Genomic DNA, 13,345 nt, shown 5'->3' on the forward strand with positions numbered 1-13,345 from the left:
GTTAGAGGTGGAGAGAACTCTCAAGTTTTTCTATCTCCAACCCTCCCATGCCGTGAGAATAGTGGTGCTCCCCCTTAAAACTATTGAGGGGCCGCTAATTGTATGGGCCACCTCTTATATAAGTCTATTTTTGTTATTTATACCTTGTGCTACAAGAAATGAAGCATAAACAGAAGTGTATTGCTATACGCTTCAACTCAGGGTCACTGTGCAGGCAGTGATCACACGGCCATGTGTTAAACAGCACCACCAACTATTATCCAGTTGCAGATCTGTGGTTTCATAAGCTAATTACAAGACAAAATACTGTCAGCAGGAGGCATAATTGCAGGAAGCATTTATTAGTGAGTGAGAGTTAAATGTTTTAGGGTAGCTTGGGAGATTTGGAATGAGGAAATTATTCCTGTTAGAAAGAAACAGTGAGTGAGTTTAGAACCTGGAAGCCCTGTAGTTTTCTGTTTAGTAGGTGCCCCGTGGGTAAATATCCATGGGGTTTTCCTGATCTCCCACCATTTTTAGCTGTTTGCGTAATTTCAGCAAGGATATTGCTGAGATCTTGGCTGTAGAAAAGATTGACATGAAGATTTCCCATGCCTGTCTTCATCGTTTCCTGTTTTCTTTTCTTGTAGGTAGATGATTCTGTATTTCACAGCTATTATTGCCTTTGTGAGGTAAACAACTCCTCTCTCAATCTTTCTCAGTCATTTATTATTTCTAATTTCTATTTTCAACTGGATACATCTTAGTATGGCTTGTGCTTCTTCCCTTCATCAGCACAATTTTATAGCTTAACAATGAAACAAGGCTTTTCCATAGTAGTTGAGGGGACAGTATTAGAGGTGAGAGACAGGTCAGGAACAGAGCCAGGGTGTCTGCATTAATCTTTAATAATGGTAAAACAATTTACCGAGACTGTAAAAAGTGTATGAGATTATTAGGTTTACAAATAAAGGGAGACAGTACACAAACAAAGAAATTAGGCTAAATAATTGGAAATGGGAAGTTAAATTCCGTTGGAATGAATTCCTAATTTTGGGCACCATGGGAAGGCCTTGGAGAGTGCACAAACGGCATCCATGAGAATAGTATCAGGGATGTACAACTTCGGTTACTTGGAGAGCTTCAAGAAGCTGAGATTCTTCCCCTTTAATTGGGAAAGGTGGACAGGAGATTTAATAAACGTGTCCAAAACATAAAACTCTCTGATGAAATAATTCATAAGGAAGTTTTTGTGGACGAAAAGCAGATAGTATGCAGAGACAGATTGAAGTTACTGGGCAGAAGAGCCAGAGTTGAAGTGAGGGGATTTTCTTTCTTCTTCTGTAAACACCATAAGAAATGAAAATCAAATTATTTCTGAAAGAGAGTCCAAAAAATCTGTTGTTAAAAAATTTGCCTCCTCAAGAATTGGGTTGAAAATCCTGATGGTTTTATCGGATGTAAATATCTATGCCAAGGAAGAAATCAAAAATTGGACCTGAACAGAAAATGAGACTTTTAATTCTTGATTTCATTTTCCATAAATTCCATAAGAAATAACATAGACCCACCTCAAATAAGATGCAATTGTGGAAATAATGGGTTAGCATAGGATGACATCAGGAAGATAATTCTGACTTTGACTAATGATATAAAATGCATGATATGAGCTTAAGACCATAAGACCATAAGACATAGGAGTGGAAGTAAGGCCATTCGGCCCATCGAGTCCACTCCGCCATTCAATCATGGCTGATGCGCATTTCAGCTCCACTTACCAGCATTCTCCCCGTAGCCCTTAATTCCTCTAGACAACAAGAATCTATCAATCTCTGCCTTGAAGACATTTAGCGTCCCGGCCTCCACTGCACTCTGTGGCAATGAATTCCACAGGCCCACCACTCTCTGGCTGAAGAAATGTCTCCGCATTTCTGTTCTGAAATGACCCCCTCTAATTCTAAGGCTGTGTCCACGAGTCCTAGTCTCCTCGTCTAACGGAAACAATTTCCTAGCATCCACCTTTTCCAAGCCATGTAGCTGCCTATTAAACTGCTCTCCTAATATATTCTGGAAATTAAAGGGGCTAAGTCAAACCATAAAAATGGTTAATGGTATTTGCTGTTATCAACAACACTATAAAGTGGAAGTCTAAACTCCTTAAAAAGTTCTTCTAATAGATCAGTTAGGTCACACATTGTGTAGGATATTAGTAACATGATCAAGGTACATAGAAATCATTTGTTACCATCTTAAAGTAATTAATTCTGTGCTTATGTTTATATTCCTATTTCTCTCTCTTACCAGTGATACCACTGTCAGTTCTTGACTGTGGAAGGATTTAGATACAACATGACAAGTTTTCTTCAGCACTTACCACCATAAAAGTTGACATAGAATCTTACAATGAACATAGGTTATAGCAAGAGGATTGGGCCCTGTTCCATGATTCATTGAGATCATGGTTCATCCATGGCCCAACTCCAGACACCTGCCTTTGGCTCAAATCCCTTAATATCCAGCATCCACTGTCATTTGTGGAAGAGTTTGAAACATCAACCAACCTTTGTATGTAAGCGTGCTTCCTAACATCTGCTCTGAACAATGTACATCCTTGTAAGCTTCTTGCAAATTCTTGTAAATGGAAAAAGGTGGCAGAAAGTATGTGGAATACTCTTTAGTATATTATAATTGCTTGACTGCCAATAACATTTGAGTAATAATTGCATTTGTATCTAAATCACTTCTTTGGCACTAAATCAATGCATTGCTTACTAATTTAACTTGATTACCAATTATATGCTCTAACTGTCTTGTTTTACTGATCCAATATCAAATCATAGCGATGTAGGAAACGCAATAGGCCATTTAAATCTTTAGCCTGCGCAACTATTCAGTGAGATCTACAACCAAACTCCACGTAATTGCTTTTTCACTGTATTCCTTCATATCTTTGGATAATAAAAAAAATCTATCCATCTCAAATTTAAAATGTATTATTGATCCAGGATTTTGCCATTTGAAGAAGAAAATTCCAAATGTTTATCACCTTTTGTGTGGAGAAGTTTCCGAATGTCAATCCTGAAAAATCAACCTCACATTTTTACAATGTGGGACTTAGTCCAACACTGCCCACCTAGTGCAAATAGTTTTTCTCCAACCACCTGAGATGTTCACTTTGTATCTTGAAAGTTTTGACCTTCAAAGTAAAACTCTAGCGTATGTAACCTTTCCTCATAATTTAACTTTTTATGTCAGGCATATTTCTGGAAAATCTAAGCTCCCTCCAAGTCCAATATATCATTCTAAAAGATGTGGTGTTAAGAACTGCTTCTTATACACCGTGTGCTCTAATTAAGGCTTTATATAGCTCATGGTTAACTTTTACTCCCTTGTTTTCTACTAGTGTAAGTATAAGGGCCAGTATTCCATCAACCTTTGTAACTACTTACTGTTCATGACATTTTAATTAATTATATACTTGAACCACTGTCAATTTTTGGCCCCCTGTTGTTTTAGCTTTCCTCCATTTAGAAAGTACCTGTTCAGTGCTTTCCAGATTCAAAGTACATGAATGACAGTACATTGAAATCCAATTCCCACAGTTTTGGCCATCATATCTGTCAACGTAACTTCATTAATTTTATGCTTCCAGCTACACTACTTACAATCAAAGGCAATCACCAAGCAACCTTCGAAAGGCTCTTTCCTTAGTTTTCAGAAAAATTTCAAACAAACTATTAACATTAAAGCTTATTCTGTCATTTTCTCATCCTGGTTTCACCAGGGAAAACCTTACAGAATCTTTAAATTGTCATTCATATATTTCTTTGATCATAGACCAACCTCTCTTTTATGTTCTGCCGCGCAATAGCCATGGTCACTCACCTGTACGCTGCAGCATTTTGTTTTGCTGAAATTTCTCTCTCTGTCTTAAAACCAGAGACTAAGGAATGGGACTCTACTGTTAGATCAGCTGTTCCTGCCTTTGTTTCAGACATAAACATTTTGCACCTTGCTTCCAGTACGTCTCAATCTTGGCCTCTCAGTCTCCATAGTAACCAAGACACTTGGTTTATTGTTGGGCAGAATTTGAAGCAGATCACATGACCTTCTTCATTTGAGACATTGCAAAACATAATCATCTTAAAACTCTGCATTCAAAATTATCAACAGTAGTAACCTAGCAATAGCTAGTCAGCTCAATGATCCATAATTCCCTGGTTTACCTTCTTAAGCTTTCTTGAATAGTAGCATGACATGCACAATTTTCTAATCTAAAGATATGTATCACAAATTGGGAGAAGTTTAGAAGATTATAATCCAGGCACTTGCAATATTTTCATTTACTTGCTTTTAAAAACTGGGATGGAACCATCTGATCGTGGGGTTTTGTCATTCTTAAGTCTCTTTATTTTCCTTATTATTGTTATTTTGCTTTTGATCATTTTTGTCAGTCCTTATCTCTGATTATTTTCCTTGAGAGGACCTTCCCGTTGACCACTTTATTAACCGTAAATACTATAGTAATTTCCTAATTTTCATTGACAGTATCACTGTTTCTTGTTTTCAAGGAATGTGCATTATTCCTGACCACATTCTTTTTCCCAGTTTTTGTGTTTCTTTGACAATCGATTGGAAATTAGTTTCTATGCTTCCTTTCATCATCTGATTTTTCAATAATTGCTGTTTTTAGCATCTTTCCCATTGCCAGTCATTTTTTACATTTTTGAATATTTTGTTTTACCATTTACCTTTAAGTTGTCTTATTTCCTTTGTTATCCATGACTTCTTACTTTGGCAAGTAGAGATCTTGCTTCTCAGAGGTATAAACTCAGAGGGGCAGCATGGTGGCTCAGTGGTTAGTACTGCTGCCTCATAGCACCAGTAACCTGGGTTCGATTCCGACCTCAGGTGACTGGCTGTGTGGAGTTTGCACATTCTCCCTGTGTCTACGAGGGTTTCTTCTGGATGTTCTAGCTTCCTCTCACAATCAGGTGAATTGGATATGGTAAATTGCCCATAGTGTTCAAGAGTGTGTAGGTTAGGTTCATTAGTCAGGGGTAAATATACGGTAGGGGAATGGGTCTGGGTGGATTACTGTTCAGAGGGTCAGTATGAACTTGTTGGGCTGAATGACCTGTTTACACACTATAGGGATTCTATGAAATGGTTTGTCTCATACTAAATTATTTTTCTATTTAAATTGGCATAAGGCAACTGCCATAAGCGAGAAACAAGACTTTTTTTCCCCAATAACTGACATATCCTTTATATAAAGTACATTTAGTTTGCAAGGATTTCATTACTTGTGACTCCAGATCTTCTTAATTTTGTTTTTAAAGGTATTCCTCTCTAGGCAGGTTTCACTTGGCAGCCTCCCTCAATCATTCTTATTGGAGCCATGCAATTCTCCACCATTCTCTTGCAGTCACTTGCTCGTTTCCATTGCTCCCATCCCCTTTGGAGCCACTCGATTCTCCATCCTCCTCATTTCTGCTCTTTCTCCACTTTCTAGACACCCACTGCTCACTGTCCATAGCAAATCAGCTACTCCCCTGTCCTGATTCATTCTGCAGGCTTGTTTTGCCTGACAGATTCATTCCCAGCCTTGTTCACCGCCATTACTCACTTTCTCATTGCTCCTTCTGTCCCAGGCAATCTCCCTCCTACTGCTGGGATCTGTCTGAGACAAAATCAGACTTTACCACCAAGGTAAAGTCCTCAGGTGAGCTTCCAACTACATATTCATATCATCACCAAGACTGCCTATATCCATCTTTGTAGCATTACCTCGCTTCAAACTTGCCTCAGCCATCTGCTGCTGATACCCCAATGCCTGCCTTTGCTATCTCTGTTCCAACACATTCTTGACTGTTGCTCACATAAACCATAAATGTAAGATCAATTGCTGCCTGTTCCCTAACTAGTGCCGAGGCCCGTTCACCTGTCATCAATGTAACCACTAACCATCATTGGATCCTGGTCAAACAGAACCTGAATTTAAAATTTTCATCCTTATTTCAAATCCATCCTTTGCTTTGCCCCTTCCACCTCTAACGTGTCTTCCTCTGATGTAACTGTTTATCTAATTCTGACGTCTTGAGCATCCTTAATTTTAATTGGTTGCTTTCCAATCTAATCCTACACCTCTCCTAGTCTTACATTTTCCTGTACCTGTATAATAATTTCTCTATTTTACCTGGGTTCCCCCAACTCTGTATAATATAAATAACACCAATGCATTCTGAACATCTATCTCTGTAAAAGCTGTGATCATTATCCATTTGCAAACTTATTTTGTCCTTATCACAACATACTTTCCTATCTATCTTGGTGTCATTTCTGAATTTAACTACCTTGCCTTCATTCTCCTCGTCTTTGTAATTGAGGTAATTTCTAAAAAGCTGAGGTCTCAGCTCAGAGCCATGTTCAACTTATGCCCTCTGAGTTTCCAAACCTGCCTCACTTACTGTTACACCCTCCTGTCCCTGACCATTGAACAAATTAGACATCCCTATCATAGGTGCCTAACTGTCACCTTTTACAAAGAATCCAGGAAATTTTCTCTTCCGTGATGCATTACAGTATCTGTGGTTCAATGTCCAGTTCATAAACTCTAACCTGAAGCTGCTCAAACTTCAAACACTTACTGAGGACATGTTTTTCCTGGATCACAAAGGTATCCCGGAACTTCCACATGCTGCAGCCTTGACACATCATGTGTCCTGCCATCTTTAATGATGTTTAATTGTTTTGTTAAATTATTCATTTACCTATGTCGTCCTTACTTTATTTTATTAACTTTGACATTAATTTGTGTACTATGTTAAAATTTTAAATCAAAAATATCTTAATTGCTTACCAAAGTCTTATCCTAAGGCTAGCTCCTGTCCCTCTGGTAGAACAAGAACCAATTCTAATCAGCTCCAATTAATCTATCTCTGTTTCTGACTGTCTGTCGTGGGGTCTTTTGTTCACCATCTTTAGGTGGGATTATGACTGCCTGTCTCAAGGTCCTCACATCACCCATTCCTTTGGCACATGCTGACCGCCTGTCTTGGGGTCCTTCCCTAGCCTGCTCCTTCAGTTGATTCTGACCACTTTTTGCAGCATCCTCTTTCCTACACCTCTAGGTGATGCTGATTCTCTGTCAGTGGTCCTTTTCTAACCTGCTTCTCTACACTGAAAGTAAGTCAGCCCAGCAATAGATGACACAACTGAAATTATTACGAACTATTTCTCAAAACCTCTTGCATCTGGGTGGCTAAACAATGCAAGGCATCAGAAATCAAAACAGCTCATTCAATGCATGATCACAGAACTGTAAGACACAAACCTAAGATTGCTATTCATGCTGTTCTCATGTTCATGTCTTAAAAGGTTCTTCCACCAAAAAGCTTTGGACACAGTGGAAGCAAAATGGCTGCTTTTGTGGCATGCTTCAAACTGACAATACTTTCCTGGCTACAGGCCATAAAAACATATATTACTGGAGAGAATATTCTAAAAAGAGGAGGACCTACTGGACCTCATTGGCTTAGCAACATGGAGTGATTGGAGCAAGGTGAAACTGGAAGCCTCTCCCGTTTGAAGGCTAGACATGTGCTTCATTTATTATCTCCTTCACATGCCGCTCACTTGATCACTATCAAGCACAATGGCAAACCACGCAGTACAGTGCCACACTTGAAGGGGTGGATTGCGTGAAATAAGCTAACATTTCTTTATCTTCCTCTTCTACTTCTCTAGACATGTCTTCAAGAAAAACGACAGCTCCAAATGCCACTCAAGAAGTCAGCAACTCACAACAACCTTCGGAACTCGTTCCGCCTGCCACAAGCAACTGCAGAGGTACATCCACTCAAGGGGATTTCGATATGGGTTCAAGTAAAATGGATCTTACTAGGAATAGAAGTGAACATCACTGAGCAGAGGCAAAATGTGGGGGCAATGAAGGAGCAGGAACCTGTTGCTTGGAGGTGCAGCTACTATCTTGGCTTAGCAGAATATACCAGAGGACCTGCTTACGAAAGAAATTAGCTGTCTAATACTAGCATAATGATCAATTCCATTGTCATGCAGACTTGACCCACTCATTTCTCACTAGTAGATTCATGTGCACCTGCACATGTTGTCTCATTTAGCAGATAAATGCACGTAAGTAAAAGAAAAACATAATGGCTTGCAATATTCTTGTCTGATGTTTCTTCTACAATTAGTTTATACATCAACTTACATTTTTGGTACTTATTACAGGTTGAATGTCTCAGCCATGTTACCTTCTTCAAGAGAACATCAAGCAGGACAAATAAAGGGGAAAAGGGTCAGGAGGGACTAAAAAATAGTCAACAGAAAGTCTAAAAGAAGCAATTGGAAACAGGGAGGTGAATCACAAGACGGAGTTCTGAGAGAGAGAATTTCCAGTGGTGGACAAGTGGTAGCACAATGAATAAGCAAACAACTGTTCACAGGATAACATAGAAGGTCAATGAATAATAAGTGATGGAAGTACAGGGATCTATGCAGAAAGATATGGTGGAAGAATTTGTAGAGGTACAGAGGACCAAGGCTGTTGAGGGATTTAAGGAAGGAAGACAAGGATCTTCAAATCAATATTCTGGCACAAGAAGAACCAGGAGAGGACCAATGGGTGACAGGTGATCAAGGATCTTATTATTATGAGTAAGAAATCTATTCAATGCCACATTTGGATGGTTACAAAATCTGGATCTTGAAAACAAAGACACTGGCCAGGGTATAAGTCAATCTGCAGCACGCAAAAGGGATAGATTAAGAATTTGGTGACAGACCCTGAGTGATCATGAACAAATTGCTGGGATTTTAGTGTGACATTACAAATTTATTTACATAATACAACTGACATCCCTTTTTTCACTAGATAATCACAGACAATTTTGATGCATGAAAAATGAGGAACTTTAAAGGACTAACTTTTATGCTCCCATTTCCTTATAATCTCATAAATAATTGTCAAGATTTAACCAACAGGAAGAAATATTTTATTAGACAGTTACCCCTAATAAAGGAAGATTATCTGCAGTCTTAACTCTCCACTTAGTTTTGTTCAGTGATGAATAATTGTTTTTCCATCATGAAAGATATAAATTTGCATCTTCCATAAATAGTTAAGTACCCTTTCAGCACCTACATATACAGTAATGTTATGCTATTTAGCAGTATTATCAAGTCCAAAGAACTTTCACAACTTCTCCAAGAAATGTCAATGAGCACCTGTCAAAATAATTCAGCCATGTATCAGGAGATTTGCTGCACCTTTATCTTGCCTTGCAAGACTTTGTACCTTATGTAAGAAAATCCGTGATTTAATTACATGTCTATTAACTCCCCATAATAATTTACATCATCTGTTCATTGTCACAAGTGCTATCACTAGTGTAGACTGGGAAACATTAAGAAATTAGTATGATGTGCATGTAATATTTGAACAATAAAACTATCAGCATGTTTATTTCATATCAACATAACCACAGACCTATGTATGTGCTTGATTATGCCAACTATCCTGAGAAAGTTTTGCCTGGCATGGGACTGTTAACTCAGTCACTGCTGTTCTGCCTTTGGAAAGAACCACCCACCTCCAATATGTTAGTGGAAACTAGATTACTAGATCTCTGTTTAACCACAAAGTCTGAAAAAACTCTAAGATAAAAGTCACAACAGTTGCCAGCTACAAAGCCACGATATAACTATCAAAAAGACACAGACCTGTTCTATTTCTGATATTGTAATTTGTCTGGTGAAGTAAAATAAAAACACACTTTTATATTGCAGTTCTAATAAAGCAAGTAACAGGGTAATTGTTGTAGAAAGGTAATACTGCTGGAATATTCATCCTGAGGGCTGGAATAATGTAATGTAAATGTGATTTCAAATCCCACCAGAGTAGCTGAAGGAATTTAAGTTCAATTAATATCATGCTGGTTTCACTATTCATGAACATGAAGCCATCACCCCTTCATCACTGATGCAGTGACAACAGTGTGGACCATCCGCATGATGCACTGCAGTGACTCATTAAGCCTCCTTAGAATGTATGACCATTACCAACTGGAAGGACTAGGATAGCATACAAATAGGAAGGCAACCTGCAACTTCGTCTCCAAGCCCCTAACCATTCTAACCTGGAACATTTTGCAAGACTGTCTCTGTAGCTGGGTGAAAATCAGCACCTACATCAGAAGGACTACAATGTTTCAAGAAGGCAGCTCAGCATTGCATTTTCAAGGGCAAATCCCATGACCTTTCGAAATGACGTACTAGATTCTTGGTTCATTTGAGGCCTTTGTGGAGGAAATCTATCATTTTCACTTGGTCTGAGCTGGTCTGGTCTGAACTCTAGACCAACACAAACCTAATGGATTTTTTAACTGCAATCTGTAATGATATAATAAAGTACTATAGATGTTAGAGATCTGACACACAAACATAAAATGCTGGAGAAACTTAGCAGGTTTGCAGGGTCTGTGAAGAGAGAAACAGGGTTAATATTTCAAGTCCAATATGACTCTTTTTCAGAATTGAAGGGGTTTGAAACTGTTGGATTGTATTGATTGGCAAAGGGGGAGGAGGAGCAAGTAGACTTGATCATGATGGTGGCAAGAGGAATTGCTTCATTTTCAAGTCTTCTTCATTTCAGAAGAAAAGTCACATTGGAATCAAAACTCAATCAGTTTCTCTCTCCACAAATGCTGCCATACCTGCTGGGGTTCTCCAGCATTTTCTGTTTTTATTACCAACTCTAATGGTCTAGCAAACCACACCATTTATAGTGTTTCACTGACCTCTGCCCAAAGGCAATGAGGGATTGGCAATAAATGCTGATCTTGCTAATAATGCTCATATTCCAAGTAGGTTAATTGGTGATACAAAGCCTGAAAAAAGACACATTATGTCAAAACTGTTCTTCATGTACACCACTATTCATAATGTGAAAGAGGAGGACTGATTGACAAGTGGACTCTGATTCATAGAGGTGTTGCGATGGGGAATCACCAGCCTGTGCTTGCAAAGATCATTAACCATGTCCAACATTAGATGTTATTCCACAATTAGAGAACATTTGCAGATAAACCTAAATATTCAAGGAATTATATAGACAATGAATTTAGGATTGTCAGTTGGGCTTGTGCAATGGAGCATTTGAATGTATTTGAAGCTACAGATATTGACGGGCAGAGCTGTGTTCTTTGCAAACAGAAAGAACAGGTACATGCACGGCACCTGTTGAAATACAACAAAATTAGTGACACCCATTTATTGGTTCATGTCTCAGGGCAATAATCTGACCAAGACAGTCAACTTCCTCCCTTAAAATGTAAATTCAGCTTGGTTGTTATCTGCCAATCAGCATTATCCATGGCAAAGTCTCTACCAATCAAATTTGTATGCTTACAAATTTTCCTGATACGTACAAGGTGAAAAGCTTCATCAAAAGTTTTTTTTTAGTCATTTTGTTTTCAGCAATGCTCATTGTTAGAAATGAACTTCTCAGTTTGTGTTTTGTGTTAGGTATAAACCAATGGAAGAATGTTCTTCACCAGAATTTGCTTCTGCAGGTAGAGGTGTGATGCAATTCATTTGGAGTTCAAGCTGCTGCAGCAATATGCATCACGTTGAGTCATGCCCAATTAAACGTTTTAAAGATAAACTGTTCATAATTATGCAAATGAGTTGCAAACGTTTCCATACATAAAAGATTAATCATAAATCTACACTTGAGTAATGTACATATGATATGTTCCTTTCATTAGGTTGACAACGGAGATTCTGCACTTAATCCCAGGGAAACGACCAACATGAAGACACAGACTGTTGCCTCTTATTTCAGGGTATGGCACATTATTTAAATTATCTTAACATGATTCTTCACCACTTTCTAGAATCTGATTCAATTCACACACTTCACCTTCATTTCTCACACCACCTTCCCTCACCCTTCTGTGAACCCCCAAACCCACACATCCCTCCACTAATTACTTGCCTTAGTACTGCATCCTGCATAATCCTGGCACTCCAAGAGTGCTCTTCCATGAGCACTCCATGAGTGTCTGAATATTAAAATAACCTACAACATGATGCTCACCAATGAAGCTCCTGAACTGGACATTGTTGACATTCTCCGTGTTACTGCTGCAGCTGCTTCCCAATTACAGGGGAGCGTCAGTAATCTCTCCTGGAAATATAGTCAGAGAGAAAGTGCATAGTTGATTGCTGGTACAAATATATCACTAATGACTGTACTGTTTCACAGCATTACCACCAACTTATTATGTTAAATGGTGTTCCTTGTTCTTCCTTCATTTTCCTATTTATTTTCATTCAGTTAGGTTACTCGCATGCCTCTTTCAAATTGTCTGCTAAGCAGAATTCTATTATCCCTTGAATTGGGATTTTTTTTCTTTTTGATTTCAGTTGCATTATAATGATTCCTCAACTCTGTTTCCTTTTGGCACATGGCTCAAGTTAGTTTGTCCATAGAATTCTAAAATAGAATCTTGATGAGGCACTGGGATCCTGTTATTTGTCTGGGCACCTGATAAGAGGCCTATGCTGTCTCTTCCAAGGAAGACCTCCCAAACCACACAATAAACAGGCAGTGATGAACCCACCAGTGGGATGACCTCTGGAATGCAGATGCCCAGGGTTTGAAATCCCGCCTAGTCATGCTTCTGACTGGTGAGACATGGGCAGTTCTTGTCATCAGCACCACCGTGTAGAAAGACATTGTTGCTCATGGAAGAGCACTCTTGGAGTGCCAGGATTATGCAGGATGCAGTACTAAGGCAAGTAATTAGTGGAGGGATGTGTGGGTTTGGGGGTTCACAGAAGGGTGAGGGAAGGTGGTGTGAGAAATGAAGGTGAAAATGGGGTGGCTCCCAGCAGACACCCTCTAGCATGATGGCCAACCTTCAGTCAGGCTATGAGCACCTTTGAATGAGGGGGACCCCCCCCCCCCCCCCCCCGCCGACATATACACACATACACACACTCACTCACGCACACACACACAAACACACACACATACAAAGTGTCAAAATACCCACACCCGTCTGGCATTCCTCATCATGAGAAACTTGCTTGGAGCTAGGTTAATTCCAACAGCAGCAGGCTGAGATCATTATATGGTCCTTAATTGGCCGCTTAGTTGGTGGAGAGGTGGGAAGTTTGATCAAGGAGCTCCCTGCCCAGAACCGAATTCTGGTGGAAGCAGGGAGACAGTGAAGTTTGGAAGCACTGCCACCTCATTCATTGGAGTGTCCTTCCTGTCTCCAAGCTTGCCAACTCAGGAAACAGCATTTTCCAATCCCACCCTTTTGTCAGTGTT

The 13,345-nt window shown here is 39.2% G+C and overlaps 1 protein-coding gene across 4 annotated transcripts in view; it reads left to right on the top strand.

The window, feature by feature from the left end:
* Positions 1-13,345, top strand: part of myo3a (myosin IIIA) — a 444,520-nt gene that overhangs the window by 307,813 nt on the left and 123,362 nt on the right. For 3 of the 4 annotated variants that reach the window (XM_072575981.1, XM_072575982.1, XM_072575984.1), the window contains exons 24-25: positions 7,729-7,830; positions 11,772-11,849. In XM_072575981.1, coding sequence (XP_072432082.1) covers positions 7,729-7,830; positions 11,772-11,849 — 180 coding nt within the window. The remainder of the gene's footprint in view (positions 1-7,728; positions 7,831-11,771; positions 11,850-13,345) is intronic. The other variant, XM_072575983.1, reaches the window with a different exon arrangement.

The sequence above is a fragment of the Chiloscyllium punctatum genome, chromosome 8 (assembly GCF_047496795.1).
Source record: "Chiloscyllium punctatum isolate Juve2018m chromosome 8, sChiPun1.3, whole genome shotgun sequence".
NCBI lineage: Eukaryota > Metazoa > Chordata > Chondrichthyes > Orectolobiformes > Hemiscylliidae > Chiloscyllium > Chiloscyllium punctatum.